General features: G+C 37.2%; 3 protein-coding genes across 3 annotated transcripts; all 3 read right to left on the bottom strand.

Moving 5' to 3' along the window:
- Positions 1-1009: 1009 nt before the first annotated feature.
- Positions 1010-3264, bottom strand: LOC105179241 (pentatricopeptide repeat-containing protein At5g66520-like). Its single transcript, XM_011102844.2, has one exon. It carries the CDS (start codon positions 3114-3116, stop codon positions 1482-1484), a length of 1635 nt encoding a protein of 544 aa, XP_011101146.1. The 5' UTR covers positions 3117-3264; the 3' UTR covers positions 1010-1481.
- Positions 3265-3566: 302 nt separating this feature from the next.
- On the bottom strand, positions 3567-6377 carry LOC105179240 (mitochondrial metalloendopeptidase OMA1). Its single transcript, XM_011102843.2, has 3 exons — positions 5190-6377; positions 4962-5110; positions 3567-4176 (listed from the first exon to the last, which is right to left on the bottom strand). Exons 1-3 carry the CDS (start codon positions 6120-6122, stop codon positions 3927-3929), a joined length of 1332 nt encoding a protein of 443 aa, XP_011101145.1. The 5' UTR covers positions 6123-6377; the 3' UTR covers positions 3567-3926.
- A 1382-nt stretch (positions 6378-7759) lies between these two features.
- LOC105179239 (DEAD-box ATP-dependent RNA helicase 7-like) lies at positions 7760-12909 on the bottom strand. Its single transcript, XM_011102842.2, has 14 exons — positions 12246-12909; positions 11650-11784; positions 11366-11506; positions 11162-11273; positions 10868-10938; positions 10599-10753; positions 10355-10466; positions 9810-9911; positions 9675-9735; positions 9417-9585; positions 9238-9334; positions 9058-9152; positions 8458-8591; positions 7760-8306 (listed from the first exon to the last, which is right to left on the bottom strand). The coding sequence occupies exons 1-14, from the start codon at positions 12753-12755 to the stop codon at positions 8095-8097; spliced, it is 2106 nt and encodes a 701-aa protein (XP_011101144.1). The 5' UTR covers positions 12756-12909; the 3' UTR covers positions 7760-8094.
- Positions 12910-15205: the final 2296 nt, after the last annotated feature.

Raw genomic sequence — 15205 nt, 5'->3', positions numbered from 1 at the left:
AGCATGTCTAGCTAGTTCTCTTATTCCGGTTGAAGACTTGGTGAATGCTTAAATCCAACGGGTTGTGAGATCTAATTTATGCTTTCTACTTTTATTCATATTGGTATTTGTGTTGTTCTCTGTGCTTTTATTACAAATAATCTGATTTATTGTCAAGAATATTTGCCTAGCCAATTGAACTTTCAAATCCGTAATTGTTTGTTTAGTTCGATAACTAGTGGTAACACAACATAATTGATTATGTAGAAGTTTTCGATTATGTTGTGGGGAATGCACAATCTAACTTAAATAAATCCTCGTAGGAATTTATTGGTTAGAATTGGGCCTTTCTAGTTCTTAATGCTGTCGGTAAATTAAATCTTGAGGACGTTCCCAAGGTTGTTTACTGATTAGGGATTTAGTCAACGGACGTTCCTTGACTATCCACAAGGTAAGGAAAGGTGAGGTCGTTAGGTCGTACCAATTGCCATAACCAATTTATCTATCATGAATAATTGTTATCTTTGCATCTATGATCAACCGTGGAATTAAGTGTGATCCTATCTTTAACTGGAATACTCTTCTCTTATATTTATCTCTTCTAATTTTATTAGCTTTTTAGTTTTATTCTTCTTCACAATCAAAACTCCCCCTAATTATTTTCGTTTTTGAAGGAATTAATTTAAAACCAATCTCTGTGGATTCGACCCTACTCACACATCTACAAAAGTGTTCGTAGGAATTATTTTTGGTGGATTCGACACCCATCAAGATACGTCCAAATGCCTAGACGATGAAAAGCTTAAATAAATACGGATGCAGACCCTTTCATAAAATAAATTAGGTATGACAAAAGACAAGACAAAATCATTTCATGCCAAAATCTCAGCTATTCAATTTATTTGTCTTATCTTTGAGCGTTTAAAGAAGGGATAGCTAACTTTTCTGTAGCACTCTTACAAAGGAAGAGCAGAACCATACGGCTTAGCTCCTTTTTTATCCAATGCTGACTATCCCAGAGAAGTTGAGAAGATTTCTTTCATAAAAGCAAACAGGAATTTATTGTAGTTTATATATGGTATACCAATCTCGTCGCCAATTGATGTGGAGAAAAAAGCTTTTTCTACTTTGTATAAGTAGTTTGTACAGTAACGACACTTGTTTATTATAACATTGTATTGATCTAGACACAATTTTATAGGCTTGCCCTAATTTGTCGTTGCATGCTGTAACTGTAAGTGCTATATCTGGACTAACTGATGTGCACAACAAAATGCAAATATCTCTTGTACTCTCACATGAACTCTTCTAAAGAAAACAAAACACAATATGAGAGACAAAGGTACCAGGCTTAAGTTCCATATTCTTGAATTCTGGTGCATGGTTGGCCGCATTGGCATTATTGTTCCAATATCTCAAATGAATGTGGCTAACACAAGATAAATGTTGCTTAAGAGCAAGACACAGACCTTCATGCGCCCATAATTTTCATTCTTAAATGATTACCTGATGATACTGCCTATATTCCTTTCTATTTTCATCTCATTACTTAATAACATCAATACACTCTGTAAGGCTTCCATCAGCATCTCAGGTGATCCTTTCACTGAAAATTCGTAGACAATGCCATCAACTTCAATCATGCTGGAACCCGGAACTGACTTCCTTATATCTTGGTCTTTCATCAAAGATCTAACTCTCTTCTGATCATCAAATCTACCAGATTTGGCGTATAAATCACACAATATAATGTAGAAAGCATGGTTGTCAGGTTCTAGATCAATCAAGTACCGAGCTATGTTTTCTCCTAATTTAATATTTCCATGCAATTGACAGGCTCCAAGTAGTGCACCCCAAACAAAAACATCTGGCTTCATTGGCATAGTTCTAATAAGCTCTTCGGCCTCAATGAAAAGCCCAGCTCGACCAAGTATATCAATCATGCAAGCATAATGTTGGACCTGGGGCTCAATACAGTGAACATGTCTCATCATATCAAAGCACCGACGACCTTTCTCCACAAGACCTGAGTGAGCACAGGCAGACAACAGTCCTACAAACGTCACAGCATTAGGCCTCACTCCCACTGCTTCCATCTCTTTGAAAAGCTCAAAGGCCTCATTCCCATACCCATGAAGTGCTAACACTGAAATCATGGCCGTCCATGCCAAAACATCCTTATTGGGCATCCCCTTGAAAACCTCATACGCTCTATCAACACAACCACATTTCCCATACATGTCCACCAAAGCTGTCCTTATCACCATATCACATTCCATCCCACTTCTTTCCAAGTAACTATGCACCCACTTTCCTTGATCAATGGCACCAAGAGCAGCACAAGCCGAAAGTGCACTTGCCACCGTTATTTTGTCTGGGCAGACTGTATCCTCTGTATCAGCTGCAATTTGCATTTCATGAAAAATATCTAAAGCCTCCTTCGCTCTTCCCCCTTGAACTAAACCCGTGATCACCGAGTTCCAAGTAATAATATTTCTCCTCTCCTTCATTTCCCTAAATAAAGCCAATGCCTCATCAAGCTCGCCACCTCTCAAACACCCTACAATCATCGTATTCCAAGAAACCACATCCCTGTTGGACATTCCATCGAACACCCTCCTTGCATCCTCTAAAATCCCACACTCCGAATACAAACTTATCAAAGCATTCTGCACGTAAACATCGTCTTCATATCCAAACTTCAATGCATGGACATGGATGCTCCGACCAGTGAACCAATCAACTCTTTTCGAGCATTCCTTCAGCATAAAGGGGAAAGTTATACAATCAGGTACCAGACCACTACCCAGCATCTCTTTGTACAAAAATAAGGACTGACACGATCTAGGGTCCTTTATTTTCGTCGCATTTGCTCTGATCATGGCGTTATATACAAAAAGACTCGGGTTTGGAATTAGATTGAAGATTTTCTTGGCGTGGTGGAGAGAGACTGGTGACTCGGAGACGGTGCAGAGGTAGAAAAAGAGGCGAGAGATGAGAAAAGATCGATCATTTGGGGATAAATATGGTGATACTACGACGTGGGAATGGATTTGATTGAGCTCCCTGATGTTCTTGCAGTTGTGTATCAAGCTTGCAATAGTATTCTTGAGATGCAGCCTTTGAGATTCAATCATTTGAAGGCAAATCTTTTGTTTCCAATCATCAAATTCTGAGTGCACTTAGGAATCAATGTTCGGCACTATGATCATAGCACATTCACGAAGATTGGTGAAAGATTCTATCCCACTTCGACAATAATTATATTTCACCAAGCTCTCATTTCAACCAATTCAACCGTTTAAAAACTTTTTCTTTAATTATGATGTTAAGATTTAAAATTTCTGGACCAGACAATTTAGAACCCATATAGAAATCATGAAACAATGGAGTTAGTGCGTTTCTTGGCTAATTTATTTAGATAGTTCTAACCAAAACCAACCATGTGACTCTATCTGACAGAGTTATCAATAATAACTGATTCAATGTGACAGGATCTAATTCTAACATAAATTTTTCGAGCTGTAGTTACATGCATTCTTCGACATTTTCATGAAAATCATTGCAAACTTATCGATGCTCAACTGTGTTAACAGAGAAGTCTTAATTTGTGGTGAGAACACAAGCTATAGACAACATTCAGGCCAGCTTCCATAGTACACCAGGCAGGCCATGATGCCAAAAACTGGAATGCTTACCAAAAAAGTAGTTTCGTTTCATTCGTTACAGACTTGAATACACTAGTAGGTAGCAGCAACAAAGCAAATACAATTCATAGGATGCTCCCCCGTATTTCAGATTTTTAAGGCTGTCAGTGAGAGAGGAGCCAGAGAAACATTGATAAAAGTCAAGGAATCATTGGAAAACAGAGTCCTTATCATCTGTTAGTTGATAACCAAACTTGTCTGAATGGAAGAAGTGCAGTTGCTTTGAGTATAGAGAGAAAGTTAAAGGAAGCCCTCGACTCCACGCCCCGCTTGTACCTCCCTGTATATGGTGAGGGCCTCTTCCATGACTTTAGCTTGAGCAAGAACTTGAGCTCTCTTCTTCCCAGAAGGATGAGTGGCAAGATAATCTTGCAGTGCTGAATTACCTGTGATTCTTCCCAACTTCTCATAGACTTGGGGAGCCACTCGGGGATCGTAGCCTGCAGAAGCAACCAACAGTAGGCCAATGTAATCTGCTTCCATCTCCATCCTGGGAAGTAGAAGAAAACAATCAATTGAAGCCGGATGATCACTAAATGATAAATAAAACACAGCATCAACGTAGCGGAACATCATAATGGGAAAAACAAAAGGATTGACTACAAATGGCCTTCCAGGGAGTTATTATAATTAGTTATTAGTCCCCTCCCCTTAGGAGTTAGGATTACCATACTTCCTCTCCCAAGCTTGTAATGTTTATCAAGCAACCCATTCCATTGAACGGGAGTAGTTTCTAGGAATTTGATGGGATTTTAATATTCAAATTTAAAAAATATAATCACCACCACCACCGCCACCACCACAACAACAGCACCACTATCACCACCACCACCACAACAACAACAATAATAATAACAATAACAATCATTGACGTAAAGCAGGCAATCTAACAGAGCCTCAGAGGTGAACTAATAAGATCAGAACAATATAGGATGATATCCCTGCCAGAAGAATTTGCCAGAATCAAGAAATTTACTTGCTTCATATCTGCCAGTGGGAAACTTTTACTTAATTCGTAATTGCCAATTACTTGATCTCAAAAGGTAGAGAGTAGGAAAGAAAGGAAGAAGTGTCTGTGTCTCACAATGAAATCCAAAAAAGAGAAAAGAAAGAAGATCAGCAGCACTACATCAAGGAGACGAACCATATGCAAATAAACTTTGTCAGACAGATGAAGCCATTATTCGTTCTAACAAAGCAATGGCTTTATGCATTCAACCACAGCCCACCATAGAAAATTCGCGCATAACAAAAACTGAATAACATTATTTTTACCTCCGAGAAAAAGGGAGCCTCAGGAAGAGATTCGACATGGTATTGACAATATCAGGCATGAAAAATTGGTATAGTATCAACTGTAATATGGTCAGCCAAAGGTTTTTAGAGATTTGTTCTGCAGAGTGCCTTGCGACAACATGACCAACCTATCAAACAAAAAATCAAAATTTAACTCAGAGATATTTCCACCAAAGCTGAAAATCTAATAGAAAATCCAATGCACACCTCATGGCCAATAACAGTTGCAATCTCAGCATCCGCTCTAAAATGATTAAGCAATCCGGTGAAAACAACAATCTTCCCACCAGGCAAACAGAAGGCATTGATCACAGGCTCATTAACCACAATAACCTCCCACTTCAATCCCTCTAAATGCCCCGTCTGAGATACCATCCCCTTTTCTTGACCTTTTTTCCTACTCTTTTGAACCCACTGATCATCTAGGATTTCATCCTCCTTGCGCCACTTATCTTCACCATGCCATTGCTCCTCCTCAAGACTCCTATCACTCAATGCCTTAATTGTCTCATGTTCATGAGCCTCAATAGGCAATCCAACGCTTTCTGGTGAGTACCTAATATCACTCCAAACCTGCTCTTTTCTCAATCCTTTATGCAAAGCCTCAATTATATCCTGTGATATCCTTTGAACCCTAATACTTTCAGGGTGAAGAGGTGGCAGAATTTTCCCTTTAAACTGTTTCTTGAGCTGATTAAATTGGGTCTCTCCCAGCTCTTTTTCAAGATTTCTTGACAAAAGAACAAAATGGGTTCTTTTTGTGTAAGGGACAGTCTCCAAATTCCCAAAATACACAGTAATCACAACTCCAGAACCAACCAAAACTATTGCTAACACATTTTTTGGATTCTGAATCCACCGTTTGTACCCTCTGGGCCTAAAGTGGTAAACCTGGTTCCTATCCACATAGTAAAACCTCTTTGCCCCATCAAGAAAAGGGCTCCTCCAAACATTCTGGAGAGCTGAGTTCCTGAAAATTGGTTGAGAGAACTCAGAAATTCTTGACTTGGGCCTGAAAGAAGTGTATAGACTGTTTCCTGAAATCGATTCTTGAATGGGGTTTCTGAGCGCAGCAATCTTTGAACAGTAGCAACGGAAAGCATCAGAAATGAATGTTGATGATCTTCTGTACCATCCCATGATGTTAACCAATCAAAGAATATATCTTTATGGATGAACTACAGCTAAACATGATCAAGAAAACATTTTTCTAAGATGGGAAGATCAAAGAAACAGCGCAAAAATAGATGAAAAAACCCTGAAAAGAAACAAAGATGAAATACCAAAAAAGGAAAGAAAGAATAAGAAAGGGAATGGGATGTGGGGGCTACAGCCAAGTTCCAGCAGGATTGGGCATTGGGATCTCTGGAGAGTCGGAGACGTCTCCGGAAGCAGTCTGAATGTTTGGGGAAATTGCATTTTTAGTTTTATATGATGGGTTGTGTTTGTATTTTTTATATTGTAATTACGAACTTAATATATTTAGTCTTATCAAATAAATATTGTAGTATTTTTTGTCTTTTAAAATAAAAATTTAGTATATTTAGTTTTAGAGGACAAAATTATAGCACATTTAATTCCACAAAATGTAAACAACTTTATTATCCTATAAAACCAAATCTGCCACAATTTTATATACTATGGATGAAATATGCTATAATTTTATTTTATATGACAAATATTGTTACAATATTTATTTTGTGGGACTAAATGTACTAAAGTCCATAAATGTTGAGACCACAATTGTAAAACACCCTATCATATTGGACTAAAAATACAATTTTTCAGTTTTATAAATGTATATAAAAATTTATTAAGCGATATTAGGACTTTTTTTCCACCTCATTATTTTAATGTACTTAATAAATTTAGAGATAAATAACAACGAGCATCCATGAAATTTAATATAATTACAAAAACCTCTCATTATTTAAAAAATTATATAAATATCCTCTTATATTTGATGAAATTCTGTAATTTTTTTTGAAAAATTACAAATAAAATTATAAAACTTTAAAAAAATAAATGAAATTATAATTTTAAATCCACAATGACATTTTGGTTAATTTACCATAAAAAAATAGACGAAAACGTAAAAGAGACTAGTAGATTGGACTAATTGTTATATTGCGATCAAAATTACGGGTATCAATAATTTTTTAAATAATGGGACATATATGTAATTTTATGAAAGCTCGTTGTAATTTATTCTAAATAAATTATAAAATGAGATAAAAAATATATATATATATATAAAGAAAAAAAAGAGAGATTATTACTATTTACATATTTAGTTATAGGTATTTATACAAATTACTTCTTTTTTTTGGTAATTACTCATTATTTATATAAATAATATTAACGTTTTTAGGAAAAATATACAAGTACGAAGGGTGTAAATATATTCATCCCTATAAGAAAAATATAAAAACATTAAATTAGGGAGAGGTGAGAGTAAACCCCGAGAAAAGGAAAAAACACTTGATCTTGTTCTTTCAGATGGGAATTAATTTAATCATTTCATTTAGAATGTGCTGCGCTGCCTACACCGCACATAATAATTGCATTTGACTTGAATCATTTGTTGGAGTAGAACTCGAAATAAAAAAGGCCAGATAGCTTTTGACACTTTTAAATCCACCCCCAAGATGTCAAAATTCCACCGGTTTCGCCATCAGTTCAATATGTTAGTTTTGCTATTAGTACAAATTTTCAGGAGAAAACGAAAATTTCCACGCAACACAAACTATGAACAAGCATCACCAACAAGCCACAAATTCCTGTAAAGAACTTTGCCTTCAACTAGACTGCAACGATATAATTGAAGAGTTAATCTCTCTACATTTTCATTTTCCAATGAATAAGAACAACACGAGGAGAGTATTTGAACCTCTCCAATAATTAATGATATACTAATCGTAGAGTCATAAAACAAAACATGGCAATGCAAATGGAAAAAAGAAAAATAATGGGAAACCTAAATTCCTCCTAAGGGGAATACAAAATCAAAACAAAATTAAACACTTCCATCAACACCAAAATTTATATGCCCCTTGGGCATTGGCTGCTATGCCGTATCTGTCAAATGGTTGGGGTTTTTCAAAAGTTAGCTTCACCATCTGCGGTTGTTACTGCCGCGACCTCTTCCTCCACCAGGACCTTTAAAGAATCCACCTCTCCCTCCTCCTCTTCCTCCAGAAAACCTCCGGTCACCACGCCCACCACCACCACCTCCTCCAAATCTCCCTCGTGACTGCTCTCTTTCTTGCAGTCGTGGCAATGATTTTACAACTTCTAAGCTTACCCCAGCTGCATTTTCCTGGCCTGCAGCTCAAAAATACAGTAAAGATTCATACTCATCTCAGACTTTGTTTTTTCAAGATTATTTATGAAGATGTGCAGCAATCACAAAGCTAAGTACCATGCCAATACTATGCAGGAAGAAAACGCAAAACACATATTGACATGAACTCACCTGCAAGGAAAGTGTCCAGATCTTGTGCAGCCACATCAAAAACAGCGCCCTTCCCATCAGCTGTTAAAGCAAGACCCTTAATTGACTCAACTTTATCTTCAGGTAAAAACCTCCGCAGAACTCCATAAGCAAAGCTGGCAAGTAACCATATTAAGAGATAAAATAAAAAAAGAAAAGGCATAGAACAATGCAATAGACATAAACAGAGAAACATCTCAAGAATATCACCATATACCTCTCATAGTGAATAATAGTCTGCATTATTGTTCATCAAAAGCAAGCATACAATGTATGAATGTACAGCCTTCTTAAATTGAAATGTACAACTTGAAGCACTGAACTACTTCATAATGCAACTTGTACAACTTAGAATACAAAACTACTTCATAATGCAACTAATTCCAGAAAAATTTATAGACCAACCCCATTACTAATAGGTTTTTGTCCTGTCCAACAGTGCATGTTGAGGATGACAGTGGGTAATATTGTACTTTTTTCATAGACATCTTTCATATTTCATGAGCAAAAACATTTCACCTCATGTCCCAGCAAATTCAGTATACGGATATATGTAAAATAACCAGTGTTTAAAGAACTCACGATGGCGTGTAAACGGGCCTTCCGCACTCCAGGAGTACAGTAACATAATTCTCCATTGAAGTCAGAAGTGAGCGACTCTTGATCTCGGTGTAGCCCTGCAAAGCATAGAGACAAAACCATGGTTCAACTCCTATGTCAAACAGTGCTTCCAACCAAAACCAATATAAGACAAAAACTTACAGCAGCCTTTGCCAGTGCCTTTGCAAGCAGGTCTGCTGGGGACAACTCAGACGAGTCCAATAGCTCTTGTGCAGCAGCCTTGAATACCGGAATGACACTGCAAGTTTCAGAGCTGACTATGAATATATTGTGTTCCACAAGCAACAGCATTTAAGCATAAATTAGCATATAATTTATACCTATCAGAGATCTCATTAATTTTTTCTGCAGCTTCAGCACCAGCAGCTTTAGCTATATCAGCTGGCTGTGGAGCAGATATATGTTCAAACTTCACGCCAGATTCTCTTTCTATCTTAGAGAAATTTGACTTCCTTGGATCATAAAGCATGACAGCAACACCAGTTTTCCCTGACAGAAGCAGCAAACAGTTCATTCATCAATGAACTTGAGCAATATTTTACTTCCAATCCAAAGAATCTTTAACACCAACAACTTACCAGCTCTTCCTGTTCTTCCAGACCGATGGATGTATGCCTCTACATCACGAGGTGGCTCACACTAAGGAAAACAAACATGTCATGGTAAGCAAAACATACAGAAAAAGAAGAAGGATAGTCATTGATATAACATACCTGAATTATTAACTGGACATCATCAATATCCAATCCTCGGGCTGCTACATTTGTAGCAACAAGTGTTGAAAATTTGCCAGATCTGAATCCAGAGAGTGTGACCTGAAAGCATCAGGTGTAGGATTTGAAGATATTTGCTCAACTTTAGGTAAGGTCAACTTACACATAATGCAGCAATGGATTTAAGAATGCCATTGAATCAGAATTCCACATGCAATCAACAGATTATAGAAATGAGGCGCATCCATCCAACAGAATAAGATAATGACTTATGCGCATGACAGCATTGACTCACAACAGCAGACAGGTTTTTTTTTTTTTTTGGGGGGGGGGGGGGGGTTTTCCACAAAAGAATTCCACATGCAATCAACAGATTATAGAAATGAGGCGCATCCATCCAACAGAATAAGATAATGACTTATGCGCATGACAGCATTGACTCACAACAGCAGACAGGTTTTTTTTTTTTTTTGGGGGGGGGGGGCAGTATTACTCTTCCACAAAGAAAAGTAATGAACATGTGAGTGAACTTAAAAGAATCTTACCTCACGTGTAGCCTGTTGTATGTCCCCATGCAAAGCACGTGCTCCAGGAAGTACTCCAGCAAGTGTAGAAGCAGAATCCTTTGTCTCCGTGAAAATAATAGTGCGGCCTCCACTGGATTGATATCCATGGAAACGAGCAAGTGAACAACAACACAACAAGGCAAAACACACAAGAGATTTCCAAATGACAAAGTAAAAAATTTGAAAATTATTCATTTAATTGCAGCGTCAGAGGCAAACGAACCTACTATAGCAGCGAATGATATCAGGAATAAGCTGGGTTCTTGCAGAAACAGAACAGGGAAGAACAATATGCCTGACGTTGGTGCTGGCTTTCATTTTCTCATTACCAACAAGGTCAGCTGTTTTTTTATCTGGTTTTAAGAACTTAGCAGATATCTGGCATTATAAAACAAAGTTTTATTCAGATGAAGAAAGGAAAATTATACAAAGGGATGATCTACATTCAGGATTAGAACAGTACAAGATACTTCTGGTAAAGCAAAAACATACATGCTTAACCCAATCCGGCAAAGTGGCACTGAAAAGAAGAGTCTGAACTTTGCTAGCATCCTCTACCTTGCCTTCAGAATCAATAATGGAAAATTCATAAAAAAACCAGTTAATAAGCATTTGACACTAAGGTTCATCAAAGACAAACAAGGAACCATGAGGTCACACCCCAGGATATCATTCGGCTATCAAAGATAGATGAATGCAAACGGTATCATTAAGCAGAAACAGAACAGAAACATGACAAAATTGGAGCAACAGCAAGCTCATGAAAGCCTCCATTGATATACATACCCAGAATAAGTTCAACATCTTCAACAAAACCCATCCTCAACATTTCATCGGCTTCATCAAGTACTCGGAACTTTAGTGATCTGAAGTCAAGGTTACCCCTCTCTATGTGATCCTGCACAATTAATTCCAAACTCCAAAGTAAGAATATATTGTGCACTTAAACATCAAAAGGAGAAGGTCAAAGTTCAAAAAGAGAAACCAGACCTTAATGCGACCAGGAGTGCCAACTACAATATCAACGCCTCTTTTCAATTGAATCTGTTGTGGCTGATAAGGAGAACCTCCATACAGGCAACAAGAATTTAACCCTAACGCTCCACCATAGACTTCAAAGTCAGCAAACACCTATGACAATATGAACAACGAAACATGGGAAAGAACAGAAATAAGACAAAAAGAAAAGTGGGAGGAAACAAATACTTGAATGGTTTTCAAAAACCCAAAAGTGGGAATTCACATGCAATAATACTTCGAACAAAACTATATACCTGCGTGGCCAATTCCCTAGTGGGTAAAAGCACGAGAACACTAGGTGCCCTTCCATATCCAGTCTTACGTGATGCTTTCGCGGGCCCATTTGTCAATGATTCCAATATAGGTAACACAAAAGCCAATGTTTTACCCTGTTAGAAATCCAAAAGACAGAAATAGAGAAGTCACTCAACATAGCTAAACACTGAAAGAGAAAAAAGGATGCCCCATTATCAGAGGAACTTCTAGATGACCAATGATACCCAACATGTTTTGTACTAAAAATCTTATGGAGTTAAAACGGCTGACAGAACTTGGCATCTGTGTGTAACTTCCACACCATTCGGCCAGTTTTCACCATGATAAATTTCTCCACTAACGACCTAGATCATAGTTTACCCAATTCCTAATGAACTATATTTCTGCAATACAAATAAACTCTCAACTGCCGATCCACAGAGTACAATCACACAAACAAGCATAAGCAACTGAAATATAACCTCTCAACTCCAACAACACAAGAAAACCCTAATTGGAATTTTTCACGCAACCAACAAATTTACGAAAAGTATAAAACAGGTAACAAAATCCCAATTAACAGAAAAATCCTAACCTGACCAGTGCGCGCCCTCCCAACCAAATCCGAACCATCAAGAATCATACCAAAAGTCATTGCCTGAATCGGGAACAAGGATTCAATCCCCTTGGACTTTAAAGCCTCCCTCAACGGCACCGAAATACGGAAATTCGACAGAGCATTTGGATTCTCTTCTTTCTCTTCCTCATCTTCCTCCTCAAACTTCATCTTCTTTTTCTTCTTACCCATACTGTTCATGGGCTCCCCCAACTCGGAGCTGGTCTCGCTCCTCTCATCCTCGTTATCCTCGCCGTCAATTTCCAACGCCTTTCGCTTCTTCTCTTTCCTCTTTTTGAGCAGGGTATTGGAATTAGAATCGTCGGGGTCAGGCTCCGAGGTAAGTTTAGTCTTTTTGCTGGACTTCTTCTCTTTCTTGATCTTTTTCTCAGCGGGGTTAGCGTCCACCGCCATTTCCGCAGATTCAGCTTTCTTCATACTCTTCTTCTTCTCAGAGGATTGAGATTCAGCTACAACAACCGACGGCATGTCAATCTACGGATATATAATAAAACCCACTTCCGTGTCGATAGATCGCGCGTATGTATATACTCGGGAAGAGGGGTTGGGTATCCTCTGCCGCTCCTAAGAAAGTTATGGCAGCTATACACAGGGAACAGCAGAAAAGAAAGAGGAGGAGAAAGGGTTTAGGGTTTCCAATTTTATAGGCAATGGTGGCGGAGGGATCTGGAGCCGTTGGATGAAAACCGTGCCCGATCTCCAACTGGTGACCGTCGGATTCTTATAATGGTGGCGGAGTCTAGTCTAATTCTGTGGTGCGGGAGTTTTCCCTATGTTAACGGGCAGTAATGCAATTGGGCCGGAGAGATTGGGTTGGATCTAACAAACTGGACCTGAAGTTTGTGTTGAAGAGAATATTGGCCCATTTACATGAAAGAAATAAAAATTAAGGGCACCCTATTTGTGAAAAATTAAATATTTCATATTCAATTTTCAATTTTTAATTTTATTTAGGTTTTTGTGTAAAATAGTTAATCAGATTGTTGTTTATATTGAATTATGATATCAAATTAATATATTTTTATAAAGTACGTATATCAAATATATTTTTATTTTAATTACTATTTCAAATGAAAACCCAACTCTTTTTTGCAATTTTAATCTAAATATGTGGAATATTTTGTTTTTTGAGAAAATTTTGCTTATTTAAAAATAAATCAATTTCAATTTTTATAAGTTTTGATAACGTATTGAAGATGCATGAGTTTGATATAATGTTTCGATATAATTGAAAATTATTGTAAATAAATAAAAGATGTGTGTTGTATTGTTTTTTAATGGGAAAAATTATCGTAAATGTTGAATCATGCATTAATATTGATCAGAATTTGATGAAAATAAGATTACTCCAAATCTCAAATTGATCCGAGTTGATCACGTTTGATTTCGATTAAAAATCACGATCTCTCAACATCACCACCCCGAATCTGATATCTGAAGATAAAACAGGAAGAGTAAGCTAGTCGGGTTCGTTCCGACAATGACACTCTGATGCTTAAGTAAGTTGAGGTCAACGATCTAAATATGCGAGTAAAAAGTAGTGTCTCCAAAAATACATTTCATTATCGTTGTGTGGGCTATTTATAGGGTTCTTTTGTGGGTCCCATCTTCTAACGCGTGTCGCCTCAAATGTGTTCATGCAATGACTAAGCATTCCCTTAGCAGGCCATCTGTCCAGGTCCTTATGTGGGTCGAATCCGGGTTATTCTGACCCGAAAGATGTCCATGACTCATAACAAACAACGACCAACTTTGCGATATCTGTAATGTCTTCAACCAACACCGATTCACGATCACCTCTGCGACCTCCATGATTACGTAAAATCCCCATCACACATCATGCCCAGATAATTATCTTGTGTATAAAGGAGAGGAAGCAAGGAAATTTGCACTAGTAGTTATATTACTTTTAATAAAAGTGCTAATTACTCAATTAAATCAATGTCCCAAAAAATTAAGCAATAAATCAATGCAACAAATTTAAAACAAAGTTCAATAATCCGGTTTGATAAGACTCAAATGCATGATATCAAAATTATTATCAACACTTCAATTTAAACCATTATATTAAAACATTATTGTAAAAATTCAAAATATCACGATGTTATGAGGTTGGCAGTGGGGGGTCTAAAGGCAAGAGCGTTGTGACAATCAATGTCGTGTGAAGCACCTTTCTTCTTATAGTTAAAAAAATTGCTGATAATTATTTCGAGTTTGTGATCTAATAGTTTTGGAATAGCTTATCACGGTTGTTATGACACTCGCGAAGCACAAGTTGCTTCACCAAAATTGGGACAAGAAATGTTTTTTCACCAAATGGTGCACCCATGTTAATTTTACTAAGAGAAGTTGGGCGAATTTTGAATCACAACACAATCACCAACAATTACTGACCGTGACTTTAAATAATGGGCTGAGCATTTTGCAAGTAAATAAAGAATTAAACATAATAAATTGGGATATGATGCCTAATATTCAAATGTAAAGGGGACCTAAAAGATATAATAAAAATAAAAAATTAAAAAAAGTAATCTGCATAGCGTAACGCTCATCTAAAAAGAGCAAGATAATAGGACCCAATGTGGACATGCCACGTTTGTTTGCAGAAGATTTGAACCCACGGGATCCAACTCTCAAATCTCAATTGAGGCAATAAAAAATAAATAAAAAAAACTCTCAAATCTCAATTTCCTCTCACGCACTTCATTTATTACTCTTGATCATCCCGCGCAACCAGAAATTACGATAGATACCCTACCCCAAGCTCCTATTTTCTCTTCAATTTCTTAAAGAATCTAAATTCTGGAGCCTGGACAATGGGGTGGATTCCGGTTACAAGGAAGGATTGCCGAGTCTTGATTTTTATCTGTTTAATTATTAGTTTGTGCATCGATGTTACTCATTCGGCAAGATCCAAG

Source organism: Sesamum indicum, unplaced genomic scaffold (assembly GCF_000512975.1).
Source record: "Sesamum indicum cultivar Zhongzhi No. 13 unplaced genomic scaffold, S_indicum_v1.0 scaffold00128, whole genome shotgun sequence".
NCBI lineage: Eukaryota > Viridiplantae > Streptophyta > Magnoliopsida > Lamiales > Pedaliaceae > Sesamum > Sesamum indicum.
Note: the sequence above shows the minus strand (reverse complement) of the source record. Positions and strands in the feature narration are given on the sequence as shown.

Coding starts and splice junctions, on each gene's coding strand:
- LOC105179241 (XM_011102844.2), bottom strand. CDS start 3,116: ATGATTGAATCTCAAAGGCTGCATCTCAAGAATACTATTGCAAGCTTG.
- LOC105179240 (XM_011102843.2), bottom strand. CDS start 6,122: ATGGGATGGTACAGAAGATCATCAACATTCATTTCTGATGCTTTCCGT. Junction 5,111..5,189: donor CAACTGTTATTGGCCATGAG/GTGTGCATTGGA, acceptor TTTGTTTGATAG/GTTGGTCATGTTGTCGCAAG. Junction 4,177..4,961: donor AGGCTCCCTTTTTCTCGGAG/GTAAAAATAATG, acceptor TCTACTTCCCAG/GATGGAGATGGAAGCAGATT.
- LOC105179239 (XM_011102842.2), bottom strand. CDS start 12,755: ATGCCGTCGGTTGTTGTAGCTGAATCTCAATCCTCTGAGAAGAAGAAG. Junction 9,736..9,809: donor ATGTCCAGTTAATAATTCAG/GTATGTTATATC, acceptor TGTTTTCCTTAG/TGTGAGCCACCTCGTGATGT. Junction 9,335..9,416: donor ATTAATGAGATCTCTGATAG/GTATAAATTATA, acceptor TGAAACTTGCAG/TGTCATTCCGGTATTCAAGG.